Source organism: Ischnura elegans, chromosome 1 (genome assembly GCF_921293095.1).
Source record: "Ischnura elegans chromosome 1, ioIscEleg1.1, whole genome shotgun sequence".
NCBI lineage: Eukaryota > Metazoa > Arthropoda > Insecta > Odonata > Coenagrionidae > Ischnura > Ischnura elegans.
This window is the reverse complement of record NC_060246.1, coordinates 106,095,259-106,113,896: the sequence shown is the minus strand read 5'-3', so window position 1 is coordinate 106,113,896 and position 18,638 is coordinate 106,095,259. Positions and strand designations below refer to the sequence as shown.

Below are 18,638 nucleotides of genomic sequence, written 5' to 3'. Positions count from 1 at the left end.
AGAAAAGAACGTTGGCATTCAGATCCCAAACATCAATCTCATGATGTCTCCTTGTAAGACCAACTACCACTGCCACCACACTAAAAACAGTGCACTCTGACAGTGTCCACTCTTACTTAATGCATGGTTTAATTATCCGTGGGGATATGATGGCAGAGGCTAAAGCTTTCTCATTGCAAAAATATCTGTCAAGGCCATTCAACGGAACCATTACTAGTTCAGGGATGTGTTCACCATTCCGAAGGCCATAAAAAATACGGCATTGAAAAAGGAGGAGCAAGTTTCGTGGTCTCCCCTTGTAAGTGACGTCACAGGGACCTAGTTTCTATACGAGTAGATAAGAGTTTTACATCGTCTGAGATTACCAATGCATGCATGAGGCACAGAGCTCAGGGAAACATCTCTTAATAATCACGTATTAAAACTGCCTGTGGTCGGAAAGTTTCCTACTTTTGATAAGGTATTAATAATCCTTATTGAAGCCAAGCACTACCTACTAGCAGGGTACTCTGCTACATGCTAACAGCCTGCATTGCAACGGCGCACACATCCTTGCCCCAAGGTCACCTCACACGGTGACAGTGGGAACCAGAATGATGTCACAAGGGCTTTTCCCAGCATTCATACTTAGCCATTGCATTTTCACGTACTTGAAAATTTTCACTTGTCATTTGATCGTGAAAAATAGATATCATCATTTAAAAATCTAAAAGCCTGAAATTCGTCCTCCAGGAGTAATAATCTTTCGATTTAGGCAATTTGTTGCTGCATTAAATGCATTAAAATTGACGTTAGAGCTTTGTTCAAAATTTGACAATTCTCAGAATAAAACGAGGAATTCGATTCAGTCTGCAATTTATGTTCGAGCAGCAATTATCCATATAGCTAATTCTTATAAGCAAAGCATGATTGACTGCGAATAAATGCTGCTGGTAGGTAGGTTATAAACCCTGAAATGAGGGAGCCCAGCTACCCTTGGAGTCCGAGATAATGCGGAGTCCCCGCTAGGAAGGGTCGAAAAAGGTTGGTGCTGAGAGAGTGTGATTATCCGCAACACCCTTCTTAACGAATGTCTGGCAAAAACGCTCCGTACTGAGAGGACGGAAGAATCTCTCAGGGCTCAGTACAGCAGCCATGCTAAGGCGAGAAATCCACCATCTCAAAAGGGTTAAGACTTAAAGAGTGGAAGATTGTGCAGGTAGCCAGGTGGACCCAAACCAAAGTGAACTGGCCAATTCTGATGAAAGATGTTTATTTTCTAGGAATCCTTCTTTATTTATGCTGGTGGTGAGCTAGAAAATTATGACCAAGGCTCACTATTTGATGATAAATGCCTTGAAAATTCTGGTGTTTTTAAGCCTTATAACTGCTCGCGAGTCTGCCATCTGGAAACTGTCACAGGTAAGTTTAATTTTAATTTTGGCCCTTTGTCAATTGCCTTATGTCCTACTAATTGCCTATCAGTTCTACTAGTTGGCATGATGCCACCATCAACCTTATAGGTTGCCCTTACATTTTTTTAGAAAAAGTTTTTGATTGATTTTAAAAATTAGTGTTTTATGTTTTTAACAAGGCCACAAGTGATAAAAAATATTTTTTTGAGTGAATTTTCAATGTATCAAATGAAATTGTGTGGTCTTTTGGAACCAGAGGAAGAAAAGTACCAATGGATAGGAAAGATAAGTTGAGGAGGGAAAGTATAGCAGTATGTTGCATGGAAGATCAACATGGGTGGGTTCAAGTAAGATATTTGCTGAACTGAACTTTGGCTCATAGTATATCATATTAAGGAAAGGTGAAGTTTGATATGTGAATCTTGTGAGGATAACTTAAGTTTCAAAAAGATTACCATTTAGGTTAACAGTAGATTATAGGAAAACTTAGCAATAAATTATGCGTAAGTAGAGCTTAGTGTAATATTCCAGTATCCATTCATCAATGGTGGCGTTGAAATAAGAAATTAGTGCGCGAGGTGGTGGAATTAGCTTTTGGTTTGGTTGATTTTAAATTAACAAGAAAGTTAGTGTGAAACTTTGGAATGTGCAGTGTTTTATGTAGTTCTATTTTTCAGGCACTTTTCATCTGAGTTTTGTTAGCACCTACCGTGAATCATGGAGGAACACATATCTCAACAAAAAAACAACAGGGATATAATATGAAATTGTGAAGTTAACACCGTAAAAGACTTTATTGTGGCTAAGATACAATTCAATTCAATTTCAATGCCATCTGTGCAGGGATTTGTTGTTAGTTCTGTAGAAGAATGTTGTATAGTGTTGAGTATGCATTAGTTTTTTTCTGTTAATGCTCCAAAGTTAATTTTTCATCAAGCGCTTAATTTAAATTTATTGCTAATCTTTAGTATGTATAAAGGAGTCAGTACTGACCGACTGAGTCATCAATTCATAGCCAAAACTACGGGTGATAGAACCATAAAATTTCAAGGTACATATATCTTTAACTAGAAGCAGAATGAGTAATTTTAGAATTCAGCAGGTGATTGGCCCTGTGCCAGAGCTGGGCGTAGATCCCACCACAAACTAATGAGTTTTCTATCAGTATTTTTAATCAACTACAAGTGAGAATGCAAGATATGCCACGTCTGGGTGATGAATAGTTAGAGCATCACCTTAGTATCGAAAACTTGTGTATGTCTCTGTGTTATATTGAAATTCACGCCATGATTTTCATGAAATCATCTTATCACTTGGAAATTAATTTTATTTTCCACTTATTATTTCTTAAGCAAAATTCCTGATTTTCAATTCATGCTGTAGAAATCCATGATGTTGCGTCTTCCTACTCATGAATAGAACAAAAAGCTGGTTAGAAATTGTAACTACAACTAGAATTTCATGGAGAATATTAAGCTAGTTGAATAAAACACGAGCTAATGTATAAATTCAAATGGTTCTCATTTTTTCATATGTTGTTAGGACCAGTGCCTTTGTTAAAAATAATTATTAATATCTAAAAAAAACTAAATATTTCGCATTTTTTAAAGATATTTGCTTTTTTCCTTTAACCTATATTTTATTTGAGGGATGACCTGTCCTATATTTGTATTGTGCAAATCACTGGACAAATAAATGTATTATTATTTTTATTATTATTATTATCATCGGAGGCCAATTTTTTGTAAAAGCTAAATTTCTTTCATTATATCCTTTTTAAGCGAAGTAATGACCACAGTACTTGTCCTATCGTAAAAAAATATTCCAACACAGTGAAAAAGTACATTACAATGTTTAAAAAAAAATATTTGATAGCCTTTGCTGCAAATTTTTGGTGGTTAATTCTAAGGATGAGTCTGTTCTTAAATTTTTTTTTGTTTTCGGTACCGGTCTGGTTCTCCCTCATCGGTTCTCGGTTCTCGATACTTGGTTCCAAGGGTGAACTCTTATTATCTGAATTAATGACAAATTTAAATTAACAAAAGTAAGTGAATGAAAACAATTTCATTAAAGATGTAAATTAGCAGGAAAGCTCTGTAAAAAAATATAAGATCATCTCCATAATTTTATTTACCAAGTAAAAAACTTTAAATACCATGTTGTAAAAGAATGCATGATCAACCAATATGTTACATTACATCAGGCAGCCAATGGTTCTCTCTCCAGGTTGTGATTAAAAAAATTCAGCATTTTTACCCTATCTGTCTAATCTGTTCTTTCTGTGGCAGAAATATTGCCTGCAGTACTGAACAGGTGTTCACCGAAAACAGTAGTGGTCGATATTGATTTTGAAGGGCCACACAAAATATGCTTGGAGCACAGTTTGCATATTGCATAGCATCAGGATCAATAGTGAAACTCTGCCAATTACTGACAACATCATCCGTTAATTTGTTGTAACTTGTGAGTCAGTTCAAAATATATTCTGTATTCTGAGATGTAGCTTAAATTGTTACATTCTACAGAATAACCTCAATTTTTGATGGCTTGCATAGGTTTATCAACTTGAAACAAGCCTTGGGAACGCATCTTGCTCGTATGTCGAAGAATTACTGCACATGTGCATAATTCAATCGTAAGACCACTTTCAGATGAAACGATTTTCCGCTGGCCGCCATTTACGGCGCAGCATACGGCATTGCAGAGAGTCATCTCATCTGAAAGCTGCTTGAATTTGAAGTGAATGGCGGCTGGCGAAAAGTCGTTTCATCTGAAAGCGGCCTCAATGTAGCATTGTCAGTACATATTTCACGCCGTAGACAGCGCCATGCCGTCAGTGATGCCATTCGACCCATTTGAAGACATCCATGGAGACAAATGGTAAGTTGAAAGAATTATGCCATGCCATGGACGGTGGCAGGCAAAAAGTCAGCTAGTTTGAAAGCGGCCGCGGCTACAGAAATGTTACAATGTTGGTGAGAGCAACAAACTGACGAACCCTTAAATGCGCATGTTAGACAGCAACTCTCATTTTTAAAAATGTGAACGCCATGCAATCGGAAAGTAATGAATGCTTTTTTTAATCTTTTTTTTTCACTTTTTTGCCTCAAATACGCTGCAGACCATTCTGGATAAGGGCACCAAATTTAAATCCTCGCCACTGTTCTGAGCCGGTTCCAAAGTACCGACTTTATGTAATCGGTTCTCGATACCGGTTCCACAGGCCGAGAACCGGGCACCGGAACTGACCCATCTCTAGTTAATACCAATTCCACCCCTGACCAAGACTAAGAGAACAGATCATAATCATATTTTATGATATGATGATTGACAGTGTATTTGAACATTTTAAAAGGTATATCTGAAGATAAATACTTATTCTAAACTTAGTAATGCTGAGATTTTACAAAAATATATTCACTATATAGGCACTTCCTAACAACACATGAAAGAATAAGAACTATGTACATGAAATTTTGCATTAGGTTCCCCCTTTTAGTGTGGGGTTAGATGTGATGACTTTGAAATTGTAGTTCTTTCCTCAGTGGCACGAGTAAGGTATTTTATCCATGTCTATTTTTCCTAGAAACCACCATGCTTGAGCGAACCCCAGCTCTTGCTTTGGACTTCCTGTATACAGTGGAAACTCCTGCTGAGTGGAGCTTGGAGAGTTTAGCAAAGCTAGCAAACTTTGAAGATTGGTATGTTTCAATATACGTTTCTCTTATTTCTTCTCTAAGCAATTATTCCCATGCCAAGTATATTTTCTGAGACTGTCAGAACTTTGCTTTTTCCTGGATCTAATAGTACGACATTCATTGTCAGCTACATTATATTTATATTTTTATAGTCCTTACATATTATGTCATTAATTATGCATATACTATTCATGAATGTTTTTAGCTTTGGCTATGAATATCTTAGAAACAAATTAAACGGTTTACATGGTTCGTAGTCTCAGTTAGGTAAAATAGAGTTTTTTTATGGAATAATGACTGAAGTATTTATTTAATTATTGAAACCTATTTTAATTGAGGAAGTTGGGAAATTTTCCCATTTACTTAAAAAGGAGGAAAATTTTTTGTATCCATGAGAATCTTGGGATGAACATTATCATGTATGTTCATCCCCGGGTTATCATTCATTGTCATTGTACGCAGTTATTGGAAATCGAGGGATCAGGGTTCGAATCATGGTCAAGGTGAATGATTTTTCCTCTGTGGAATTTCGCACAATGTATGCAGTGTTGTTGCTTGAAATCTAGAAGAAAGATATGGGTTTTGAGGAAAGTATGTATGCACTTGGTATTTCCCGGGTTACCCATGCATGATATATGTATTATGATGCAGAGAAAATGTGATGCTTGAATTGTAACAAATTTCTCTTGTAAGCTATTCATTATATATTAACTATTATATTAAAATTAATTCACCATTGATTAAGTTAAATGTGTTCAGCCGTAAATATAATCCATAGTGTCTGTGGAAAGTGATACTTTTGGTCAACATCATCCTAAATTTCTATTGGTCATTAATTTTTGCTATTTCATTTCACAGTAACTTCAGCGAAGAGTCATTGATTAGAATATTATTTGGACCTTCTAGACTGAAGATATGTGCTAGCTTTTTGCATCGCCTGAAGTTACTTATGCATTTAGCTTCACAGTGTGATTATCCTCCATATATTCAGGCTCCTCCACCTCCAGGTAAGAAGTCCTCATTCTATCTTATTATTTCTTTTAGAACTTAGTGTTCCATTTTCCATAATTGCTGCATTTTCCGGTAGATAATGTTTTTGACTCAGGGGTACAAAAAGGGTAAAAAATTTTTGATAAATGGACGTGGGTTTTATATATCAAAAGATTATGAGAGGTAACAACTACTTAGTAATTAGAAATTTTGAGTAAAATCATATATCCTCATCTATTGCAAAATCTCAAATTAAAGTAAAAAATTATTAATAGTTAGGGCTCCTAGATTAAGGTAAATAAAAGCTTCACTTAGCGCTATGAAAATGGACAAAGATTCAGTATATTAAGTCAGTAAAAAGATTTTACCGACTGAAAAAAATGCTGAATATAACGTCCTTTTCCAAGAACAAAAATAAACTTATATCGAGACAAATGCTCTTGAATAACACACATCAAAGGGAGGAATACTGATCACTACGTAATGCACAACATTGATGCTTAACACTTTGAGTGCTAGCGCTTTAAAGCCTCATACTTACTCCAGTGCTGGGCATTTTTACGAAAGTTTAGAAATTTTTAATAATTTTACTACAATACATAGAAATTGAAAATAAAGACGACCATATTGTTTATAAATTTATCTTTAATTATGTATTTAGGTATAATATACGCAAATAATATAATATTTTTGCCATCTCTACAAAAATAATCAATTTTCTTAAAAAAAGAAAATTGAAAATTCCGGATTTGTAATACAAATGATAATCACAATTAAAATTAAATATACATTTTCCTTTCAAATACCATTATGTGAAGTGTGAGCATCATTTTTATCGACTATTTATGTTACATAATTTTTTTTGTATGATATATTTGAAAGCATGGAGATACACAAAATCCTAAATTGCAAATTTTGCACTCAAAAGATGTGTCCTTTCTCCTTGCCTTCCCTGATTGCTCTGTACCCTTGTCAGAGCACACTTTACATCTTCTTTGAGCCTTTTTCTTTTCTGGGGGAATTGGTATTCTACTGAGAAAATGTTTTCCGGAGAGACGGGTTAGATGACCTCCACTGGGACCAGGTCCTGATGAAGGTTCTTCCTGAGTAATTGCAAGGTCACTGCAGAGTTCCTTCATGAAAGATGTCATTGGAATTTTTTCCCTGTAACTTGGTTATACAAGACACATGCATTTTGTACTGTCATCAAAATCATGTGGAAAGCTAATTTCCTCCACCATTTCATACTACGGTGGTCAAATACACCATGGGACATACGCTGGTCAGAAAGGTCTACACCAAATTTTTTCTTATTATAGTTCACCACTGCAGCTGGCTTAGTTCTTTGGTTACCTCTTCTATCACTATAGGTCACCATTTCTGATGTATGTCGTGTACTCATGATGTATACATCACGCTTATCCTTCCAACATAACACGAGTACATTACCTTTCCTCCTGTAAACTTGTTCCCCACGACTTAGTTGAGGATTACGAAGAGCCCTGGGCATCCCTCTCCTATTTTTTTGCGTTGTTCCTACCAACCCCGTTTGGAGACCTTCCAATTCCATGGCAAGCAAGGGACTTGTATAGTACCTGTCTGTAGACAAAGTATGCCCTTTTCCGGCTAAGTTTCCAAGAAGCCTTGTAACAACATCTTTCACAACATTGTCCTGACCGCAAAATACGTCGAAGTTCCAAATATACCCAGAATCAGATTCAGAGAGCATATATAACTTGATGCCATAACGGCTAGGTTTCTGAGGCATGTATTGCTTGAAACTTAGCCTCCCTCTGAATGCACACATGCCTTCATCGATGGTCACATCCTCTGCCGGTTGGTATGCACATTGAAATCTACTTCTGAGCAACTCGAACATGGGACGAACTTTGTGTAGAGGGTCAAAACCTGCCTCCCCTTTCTTCTTTGCACTGGTGTTATCATTCAAATGAAAATTAGCTAAGATGGATAGGAATCTATCCCTACTCATGACACTAGGGCAGAAATTACATGATATGACCGGAGCTGTGCTCCAATGATTGGCCAAAAATGGCCTCTCACTGATGCTCATGTGCAAAATAATTGCTAGGAATTTTCGCACATCACCCAGTGTAACAGTTTTCCACTTCAGCAACCTGCTGTTAGGAGATATTTGATTCAAACTCCTCTTTTTCTGTAAAATTTGCCGAGAATAAAGATTTGATTGTTCCTTGATGATTTTTATAATATCATCATCAAAAAAATAAGAAAAAAAATCAGCAAGAGGAGTGGTTTTGTCGAGACCAGTTTCCTCAACCATACCAGACATTCCGGTGAAAACATTTATATTTGGAACATGGTCTATTTCACTCCAACCTCCATCTTGTGCATCTGCCATGATCCCTCGTCCACCTCTGCCTCGTGGCCGCCCTCTTCTACCTCTCAAACCCTTTTGATTCATGGCCGCTGCTTCGGTCTCACAATCACTGGTGCTACTGCTGTCACTCGAATCTAAAGGAACAAAATAGAAGTATACAAAACAGGCATTTGAGAAACCAAGTTGAAAATATTCAAGAAACCTTGAGTAATATGTAAGAATAAAATTATCTAAAAAACGACCTTACGCAATATTTCACAAGTAACGTAAGTGGGCTTCAAGAATAACAGAGGTCGTTACGCAGAATAAAAAAAATACCACATAAAAGACATTAGCTTACCTAAGTCAGATGTCACTTCGTTTAAAATGAAATCTGGATCATCTTCACTAAGTTCAGCATCATTAGAAGTGCCACTGTCATCCCATTCCCGACGTAGTTCTCTAAGAATATCTTCATCACGGAGCAGAGCGTCGGCCATGATGACTGCTTTTTCCACAACTGACAGGGTGATGCAATACCTATATTTTTTCGGTCATTACTGTAGTGAGCTGCCATCTAGAATATTTTCTATGCACTAACTCGTGTAAGCAACCGATCTAAGTAGATTTCAGAACGTAACATTACGCCGGCCACATAAAAGACGATCAAATTCAAACCGACGTAATATTACGTTGCCCGCAGTTCTACGAAGATTCACGAGAACGTAATATTACGTCGTTAGCACTCAAAGTGTTAAATAATGACATCAATAGAAAAATATGTATTAGTGAGTACTTCAAACTTAACTTAGCACCTTCCTTATCAAAAATAATGAACAGTCTGGTTATGCATGCAAATTTAGATCGTATAACTAATTTCTTCATCCATAGTTGACCAAAATTATCAAGTCCTCACAATATTATTTCGCCCTTATATTTTATATTGTTCCACTGACTTCGTTAGCAATTGAAGTCAAAGGTTGTGGTTAAAATTTCTCACCACCATTAGAGCATTGTTAATATTTTTTCAAATTATCATGCTGTTTATCTTCTTTCTAGATCATTCAGTAGAAAAGTCACCTTTCAAGACATTTTCTGGTCAAGAAATTGCTTCAAAAGACTTTCCATCAGAAATTTACAGAATAACATTATTCCGCCCACTAATTCAATTTTACCTTGATGACCATCCTGACTACAAACCAGGGGAAAGATTAGGGAAAAGGAAATCTAAGGTAAATTGAAGATTACATATGTATATATTTATATTATCCATAACTTTGTACATTTATATGTATGGTGGTGAGTAAAGGGATGTTGATGGAAAATTGTGAAACAATCAATAAGAAAGCTTGGCATCCTGTTGTAGCCAGAAGAGGAGAAAAATGTGCAGATTTTGTAGTTGTCTTTCTTTATGAAAATTGTTTCATATCCAACGAGGGAGCGTCAAGAATGATTTATTGGAAAGATTTAATAGTGAATGACATGAATGGCACTTGTATTCTAATTAGGATGGATCTATGAAAATTTTGAGATCAAGCCACTTGCTCTCAATTTTCAGCATAAAATCAGGGCCTGGAATGCTGCTGATGTTTCAAAGACTGACTCAGCCATCGTTCGCTGGGCTGATGGTGTCCCTGATACGACTATCAGCCCTAAGAACAATGGTGAGTTGGTTGTTGAAATGTCAGCACTATTCACGTCCCTGACCCGGCAGAAGTCCGGGAGAGCTCTTCGAGTAATATTTAATATGGTCTCTGTTAGAGTGTATGTTAACCTTCGCTATCATCATAAATACCATATCTAGTGTTTACATTGTTGTAGCAAATGTTAATAACCTTCATTTGCATTACAGGAAATTCAAATTGGTATGAATTTAGTAATAGGAGCTCATGGTACATATTCTGTATTTCTCCGAATATAGTCCCCCCCTAATTTTGAGGCTTTTCAAATGTAATTCTGTGTTTTTACTGAATTACGAATTCATAATTTTTTTTCAGCCCCAGTGAGGGTGGGGAAAAGTCCTCACCTGCTAGTCGGGGCTGAGTGGAAGTTTTGTCACTCAGGATGTGGGTGTGTGTAAATTTCTGATAGTCCGCACCCCGGATAACCTAAACACAGACTACTCCTTGACTTCTTGGGGCAAAATGCGTGATGGACAGAATCGTCAGATTATGAAAAAAAAAGTGCTACAAATATTTCATATTTTCTTTTTTCTGTTATATCAGGTGAATTTTCTCTGCATAGCACCTCATAAAAATTTTCAGGTGTAAAAAGGGTCATCAACTGAATATTTTCTTACCTATTCCTTGCCACACTTTTTTGTGTAGTCACGTGTTAGGTTCATCAATCTTGAATTCATCTCTTGCATCTCGTGTCTCAAACTGTGTCAACATTTAATGAAAACAAATGTTTTTTTTGGAGCTTTTTCCTATTTCCACACTATTTCTTCCACAAGCATTTAAGCAGAGACTGGAAAGCCATCGATGGCACGTTGTTTCTACTTATAAGAGCAATGAAACACCACAATCGGTCTAGAAAGAATTTGAATGTCGTTCGTGAATGACATCCTTATTAAGCTACCATTTGATTTCTACTTTCTGTGATAGTTTTGGATTATACATTATTTAACTTAAATGAATAATATTACTCTATTGATGTTTGCTTATTTCTTTTTCTGATATGTGCTTTCATTAACCTTACCCTACAGAGTAAATTGTCTAGGAAAAAAGTGACAAATTTTGAGGACATGCCAAGTGTCAGTTTTCAATCCAAATACATTGATGCCAAAATAGTGGCTCCAATGTATCCTTATCGTCTAGTGGAGTCGTGGAAAAACGTGCACAAAGTTCCCCAAAGTGTCATGGACATCATGTACAGTTGTGGTACTGCTGAGGTAAGGAAACTGCCTTAAGACAAAATAGAATGTGATTTTTTTTTTACCAGAAATTGTTTTTTTTTTTAAAGCCTTGTATTGATTGGGGTAGCTGGAACTTTGTTAACAATAGGATTTTTTACAAGCCAGCTCCACTTTCTTGGATTTATATTTGAAATTTCATCATTTTTGAAAGGCAATAATACATGTCTAAATACTTGAATTTTTAGCTGTAATTACAAATTAAGTGTTACAAATATTTATCATGTATTGATTCTATTCTTATTTTTTATGCATGAATATTGTTAAATTTTTTAGAATAATCATTATCTTTATTTCAACAGGTGACTGATATAGCTTGCCATGTCATTCTTGAGGGTCGTCAGACCACAGCTTTTGTTCTTAATGGAATAAATTATATCCAAAAGAGATTAATTTTGCCTGAATATTGGTCCCAGAAAGATTTGGTCTCTTTGGAAAGATTTATTCAGTGTGGTAAGTTAGTTTTTAGTGGTTGATCGGGTGAAGAGGTATGATGAACTGATTTTCAACTTATGTTTATAGAATTACATATCTACAAGTTTTTTCTTTGATGGAGCATTGGGCTTCAGTGTCTGCATGGTGATAATGGGCCAAGTTGTTCATTTCAGTAATATCAATCACTGTTCACCATTCACTTGAGTGAGTCAATTGTGGGTCGGTCAATGCAGTGGATAACATAGGTCAATCATGACAAATATCAGTCATGTCTGACATCGGTCACCACATATTTTAATATGATCGATATTAATCATAACCAATTTCATTGGTGATGGACGCTATTCAAAGAACCAAATTATGTGGCATCTTGGAGCTGCTAAATAAAAATATTTTAGGAGGAAGGTATATAAATTGTTAATTGTTGCTGTGCTAACTACTTTCAACCCACATGCATTCTTCCCTTCGACTGCCTCATTGGCATGCCACATATTTGTCACGCATGTCCACAGAATATTGTCAATGTGCATTTATCATTCAGTTAAGTGGCTTTAAAACAGTTTTTCCCCTACTCTTCTTTCATTACAATGGTTAAAATCATTTTACCTTTGGCCTTATTAAATTTTACCGTCCCTATAATCCACCACAGATCTCTCCCACTGTTGAATATTTCAACTCACAAACATATCTTTCTAATCCTTCCTTGTAAGTATGTTTTAATTTAAAATTAATATACAGTGGAACCCCGATTTATCGTTCCCGCATTCATCGTTCGCCGCTCCTGGTCCCAAATTAAGTTCCATAAAGACAATGTAATTTTTTCCCGCATCTATCGTTCCCCGAAGTATCGTTTTCCCGCATTGATCGTTTGAAGATCGCGGTCCCGTCGTATAATTTTCCCGCATTCATCGTTTGATACAAATGAGACGAAGTGTTTACAACGTGTTATTTATGGCTAATAACGACAGACACATAGTTTGAATCTTCCCCAGGAGTTTGAAATACGATAGGGAGAAGCTGAGTGCCGTGGGATAGTTATATTAGCGCATTTCCCAAGATCCGGTATCCCCCTCCATTCAGCACTCGCCTCCCCCCGGTTGAAGCTTTCCTCTTCTCCGAAATAAAAAAAGGTCCCAGCTCGAGCAGGGATCGTATTACGACGACCTTAGCTTTGAAAGAAAATATCAAGCTACTCGAGAACAAAAGAAACCTTTTTCAGAGCTCCCCCTTTCTCGACCGTTGACCTTTTTTTTAGCCGACTCGCTTCAAAGATCCCCACCTCTGGAGGTCAACTGCTGCATGAATCACCGATTAGCCCAAAAGGTGTCTAACAATAAATTTCGGCAATTGGTATTATACTTTTATTAGATTGAAATATTACTAATGTGCACGTAATTCAAAAAAGAATGATACCAAACACGACGTATTTCTAACGTTATTTAAGCAAGGTTATAGTTGGAATAATACGATGGTGATTTCTGGCAAATATTGATATCCTCGCAGCTGATAGTGAGCTTCACGGCAGTTGATGCGATTTTTTTTCGAAAACGGCGTCTGGTTACAATTTCCGAGTTATGCTACAAGTCTCACTTATCTGAAGTGCTAACGAAGCGATGTCTTCTCAGGATATTTTGTTTCTCCCTGCTAGCAATCTGAATTCATCTGCTCATCTAGATCTACGCTACTTCTCACACAGCACAAAGTGAATAATATGCACATAATATTCAAATATTATGCGAATATTATGCCACCACAATGGTATAAAACGCGCATAAAATGTACATAATATGTGCATATAAATGGTATAATGTCCTCATAAATTGCGATATTATGCGCATAATATGCGGAATATATGCACTGATGGAATGGCATAATGTTTGCATATATACGGAATATATGAGGACATTATACCATTTATATGCTCCTTTTATGTACATATTATGCACGATTTATACCATTGATGTGGCTATATATATGCACATATTATACCCATATATGCCATTTATATGCACCGTTTATGTACATATTATGCACAATTTATACCATGGATGTGGCCTAAAATATATGCGCATATTATGCCCATATATACCATTTATATGCTCCTTTTATGTACATATTATGCACGATTTATACCATTGATGTGGCTATATATATGCACATATTATACCCATATATATGCACCTTTTATGTACATATTATGCACAATTTATACCATGGATGTGACCTAAAATATATGCGCATATTATACCATTTATATGCTCCTTTTAGGCACGATTTATACCATTGATGTGGCTAAATATACGCACATATTATACCCATATATACCATTAGTATGCACCTTTAGGTACATGTTATGCACATTTTATACCATATCTACGAACCTTTTATGCATATTTTATACCGTTGATGTGTGATAATATGCAGTTGCATAATATTCGAAAATTACATGAATAAAAATTGATTTCTGGAAACGAGGAGAAATTTAATGAATCAGTCATCTAGACACAGCATAGGTACATTGCACTAAAACAAGGCACAATCCTTCAGCGTTGTATCACAAATATACAAATATTCAGTTAGGAGTCCTATATCATCGCAAATTTGGTTTAAGTATCATGTGAATGACATCTAAAGACAAACATTCACCCTTCCATAATCGTTACTCATGAAATTGCGATTAGAAAGTACAAAGTATGTCACACGAATTCACAATCACAACACTCGCGATGATTCCTTCCACGACATCCGCATGGTTGAACATCTACGGTCTTTTCTTAGCGAATGCATTAAAAATGGTCCAAAATGTGATTCCAAGCCACAAAGAGGTCTTCTAATCGCATATGTAATTATCTCTGTGTTAGTCATAGAGTTGTGGCGAGCAATCACGCAAACGATGTAAGCAAGCCGTTCTTGAAATGCACTCCGAAACAATAAAGATAATATTGTCATTAATAATCACAAATTAAAATAATTATATGCATATATGATCAAGTATGTGATATCTTCAGGGCGAAAGTGCAGCTCACAACCTGGATCAGTACCTAAGTGCCAAAACTTCGTCTTTCCTTGGAATAGCCTTCCTTCACTTTTCAAGCTGGGACTCTGACTGAAAAAGTACCGTCATAAGATATACATTTAGGTAATTAAAAAAATTAATTAAAGTACTGGGAATAACACTCAAAATTAGGAGCTGATAATTTCAGATTTGCTTTCAAACCCTATGACAAACGACAACGACTCACGTACGTGTACTTACTTTGATTTTAAATAAAGTCCTGTTCTTCATACCATGAAGCTTATTATTCCTTATCGTATATGCGTTACCAGAATAGTACTGTGACATAAAATAGTTCCGTAAACCCATCTTTTCCTCATTAATATTAGATTTTTCAATAGACGTTCAATTCTCCCAACTACGGCAATATGGCTACGGCAACAACTAACAACAATGAACAACAACACAACGCCCATGGACAACGGCAATATGGCTACCAAGCTGCCTACCTCGCCAGACCGGAATATGCCGGTGTGTAAAATAAAAAAATAATAATAATAGTGGAGTATTCTGCGAACGATACGAAATTGTTAGTGATATATTAAAACATAAGTTTTCACATTTTTTGATACAGAGGATGTTTGATCATCGATTTTTACGGATACAATCACAGTTTACGGCGGCATAATATTTAAATATAATGTGCATATTATTCGCATATTATGTGCATAATCGACGGAATATTATTTTCATTTTATGCGTATCCATTTATGCAACTTATATACTGAATAGATTTTGAGTTTGCTGGGTGGCCGTTAATTAATGATTCTTATAAGAATCATAATTAATGATAAAATGTTACTAACAACGAAATAATATACATACAATGTCAATATTATTAATAGTTTACGGCGGCATAATATTTAAATATAAAGTGCATATTATGTGCATAATCGACGGAATATTATTTGCATATTATGCCTATCCATTTATGCAACTTTTATACTGAATAGGATTTTTGAGTTGCTGGGTGGCTGCTGATTTATGATTCTTATAAGAATCATAATTAATGATAAAATGTTACTAACAACGAAATAATATACATACAATGTCAATATTATTAATAGTTTACGGCGGCATAATATTTAAATATAATGTGCATATTATTCGCATATTATGTGCATAATCGACGGAATATTATTTGCATATTATGCCTATCCATTTATGCAACTTTTATACTGAATAGGATTTTTGAGTTTGCTGGGTGGCTGCTAATTTATGATTCTTATATGAATCATAATTAACGATGAAATGTTACTAACAATGTAATAATATACATATTATGTCAATATTATAGTAATAGTTTATGGCGGCATAATATTTAAATATTATGTGCATATTATTCGCATAATATGTGCATAATCGACGGAATATTATTTGCATATTATACCTATCCATTTATGCAACTTTTATACGGTATAAATTTTGAGTGTGCTGTGTGGGTTATTGTTATAAATGAGTGGGTAAGTTGCCTTCTCTATAGAATAAAATAATTTGCGCAGTCTTATGGTCATGCTTCACCCTCTGCAGTAAGCTCCGCTTACGCTGTACGCGATATCATTAGTGCCGAACTTCACCTCGTACGAGTGGTTCCGTACTTTCCAGGGTGGGTTGACTTAAAACGGGCGAGTGTTTTCCGTGTGGGTTCAATAGAGTCCGGTTTCATTTTTATTAGTTTTATTCGTCTTCGGACCATGACCCTTCCGAAGACACAAGTGAAAACTTTAAAAGATGGACTGAAAATAATTGAAGACGAAGAAAAGAATCCGAGCTAGAAATGCGTGAATATTACAGCACGCCTCGGTATGTCCGCTAGTACATGACGGCAAGGGTAGGGGTAGAGCGAGATCCCTGGTGAAAACAAGAAGTGGGATGAAGCCGAGGATCAGGTGGGCGTGCCGCTGACGATTAACGCCACATTGCCTCAATAATATTAAAAATTTAATTGCAAGAAAGGAACATTTCAAATAATAAACTATTTTTGGCCTTCTTGGTCCATCTCATAACCAATCACTGCGACGGCAAAATCAGCTGTTTGAGGCATAACACGCACATTTCTCTCGTAAATACGTGTACTTGAAATGGCATTTGATGGATAAGAATTTTTACAGTGGAATAGCAGTGAAATTTCCGAGTGGAGTGAAACATTTTTTAGCAAGGCGGCGTGTTCCTTTAGGATATTTGAAAGAGATATAATCCGAATCAACAATATGACCTAAGTGTTTTGATAAAGTAATAATATTCCTGTAATCAGCTAAAATCTTTTTTGAATCCATTAATGAATGTCATAATTCGCAAAAATCCATCGTTTCCTGGGACATAGGCAACCCGGAAAAACATTCCCGCTTTGATCGTTTTCCCGCATTCGTCGTTTTTTTCATCCATCCCCCTGAAAAACGATAAATCGAGGTTCCACTGTATATAGATTTGTGAATTATCCTTTTCCGATTTTTCTTTGTTATTCTTTTAAAGAAATAATTATGTCAACAAGTACATGATGTATTTTTGCTATTTTTAGCGTCCGATTCATTCCACGCGCTTTAAGCATGCAATGTTAAATTGTAATTTTTCTGGTCCAGTTGATGAAAAAATAGAGCCTTTTTATTGTTTATACTTTAAATGTTGCCCATAAAAATTGAATACAGAATATGTATTTCTCTCTGTTTCAGAAAGTCTTCGTGTGGCTGCAACCAAAGTGAAATTGGATATCATCATGGGAATCATGTTTTCTTTTTTCAAAACCAGCAATCGAACAGAGAATTCCAGAATAATATCCTTGATTCCTCATGCAATATCTGACCAAGGTAAGTTTCTCAATGTAATATTCTATCATTAAAAATTGTAAAGAATCAATGTAATTTGTCTCAGTGAGGAAAACTTATGGATTTAGCTGCAAATTTCCATTTTTGTGATGGATAATACCTCGGATAGTGTTATAATATTTGACTCTAAAATAATATAATCTTTCAAAATAATGAGTTTATTGAGAGCTAAATTACAGCCAGAATAGGCTTGCAAACTAAATTAACTTCACATAGGCCGTGGATACGCATTGTAGTCGTGCTCAAGTGGTAAGGTTCCTTCTCCAACTAACTGGGATGCTACTCTTTGGCTAAGGGCACCAAATCCTTGGTCCCGTTATTTTAATACGTTGCGTACGGATGGCGAGAATTCTCGTAATTTTTTTCCCGAACGTTCCGGACGGATGATGAAGATTCATGTCATTTAGGCACGTCAACCTAAACAAATTTAAAGCGTACAATACATATTCGTTCGTACGTTTTCAGTTGTTCGTTATTCATATTGAATTGATGCATCATAACGTTTGATTGGGTAAAGTTTTATTCTAATCATTAGCTTTTTAACCATGTTTAAACCAAAGGCATGACGCCCTAATAGGCATATTTCCAATCTCAACACCTCCACCCAGAATCGGCGTTCCTAGGAATTTAAATACCCCGGTATGCAACGTGTTAAGGCATCAATGGTCCTCCGCTTATTTTCCTCTGGGTGGTGCTGCCTTTTGGCACTAGTGCTCATTAAGTAAACCCTATGCATTAAGGATCTGCCTCTACATTTTCCACCAAAATATGCTTAAAAACTTAGGTCGCACTGGTTTCAGTTGTATTCTACCAGAAAATGGATATTCCTCATTCATATTCAAGTGTCTGTTGATTACTACACTCAATCTGGCTTCTGTGTGATTTTGATTTTGAACTATGTTCAAACTTCTGTCGATTACCATTTCCCAAGTGACATCTTGTAAATGGCATCAAATTGAATTTGAACTGAATGCATGGCTTCTCTCTTCAAACTA

General features: G+C 35.8%; 1 protein-coding gene across 1 annotated transcript in view; it reads left to right on the top strand.

Annotated features, from left to right (window-relative positions):
- LOC124167627 (vacuolar protein sorting-associated protein 13B) overlaps positions 1 to 18,638 on the top strand; it is a 104,655-nt gene that overhangs the window by 19,263 nt on the left and 66,754 nt on the right. Inside the window, exons 10-16 of the mRNA XM_046545610.1 lie at positions 1,263 to 1,401; positions 4,981 to 5,095; positions 5,951 to 6,099; positions 9,477 to 9,649; positions 11,125 to 11,310; positions 11,634 to 11,784; positions 17,491 to 17,625. Coding sequence (XP_046401566.1) covers positions 1,263 to 1,401; positions 4,981 to 5,095; positions 5,951 to 6,099; positions 9,477 to 9,649; positions 11,125 to 11,310; positions 11,634 to 11,784; positions 17,491 to 17,625 — 1,048 coding nt within the window. The remainder of the gene's footprint in view (positions 1 to 1,262; positions 1,402 to 4,980; positions 5,096 to 5,950; positions 6,100 to 9,476; positions 9,650 to 11,124; positions 11,311 to 11,633; positions 11,785 to 17,490; positions 17,626 to 18,638) is intronic.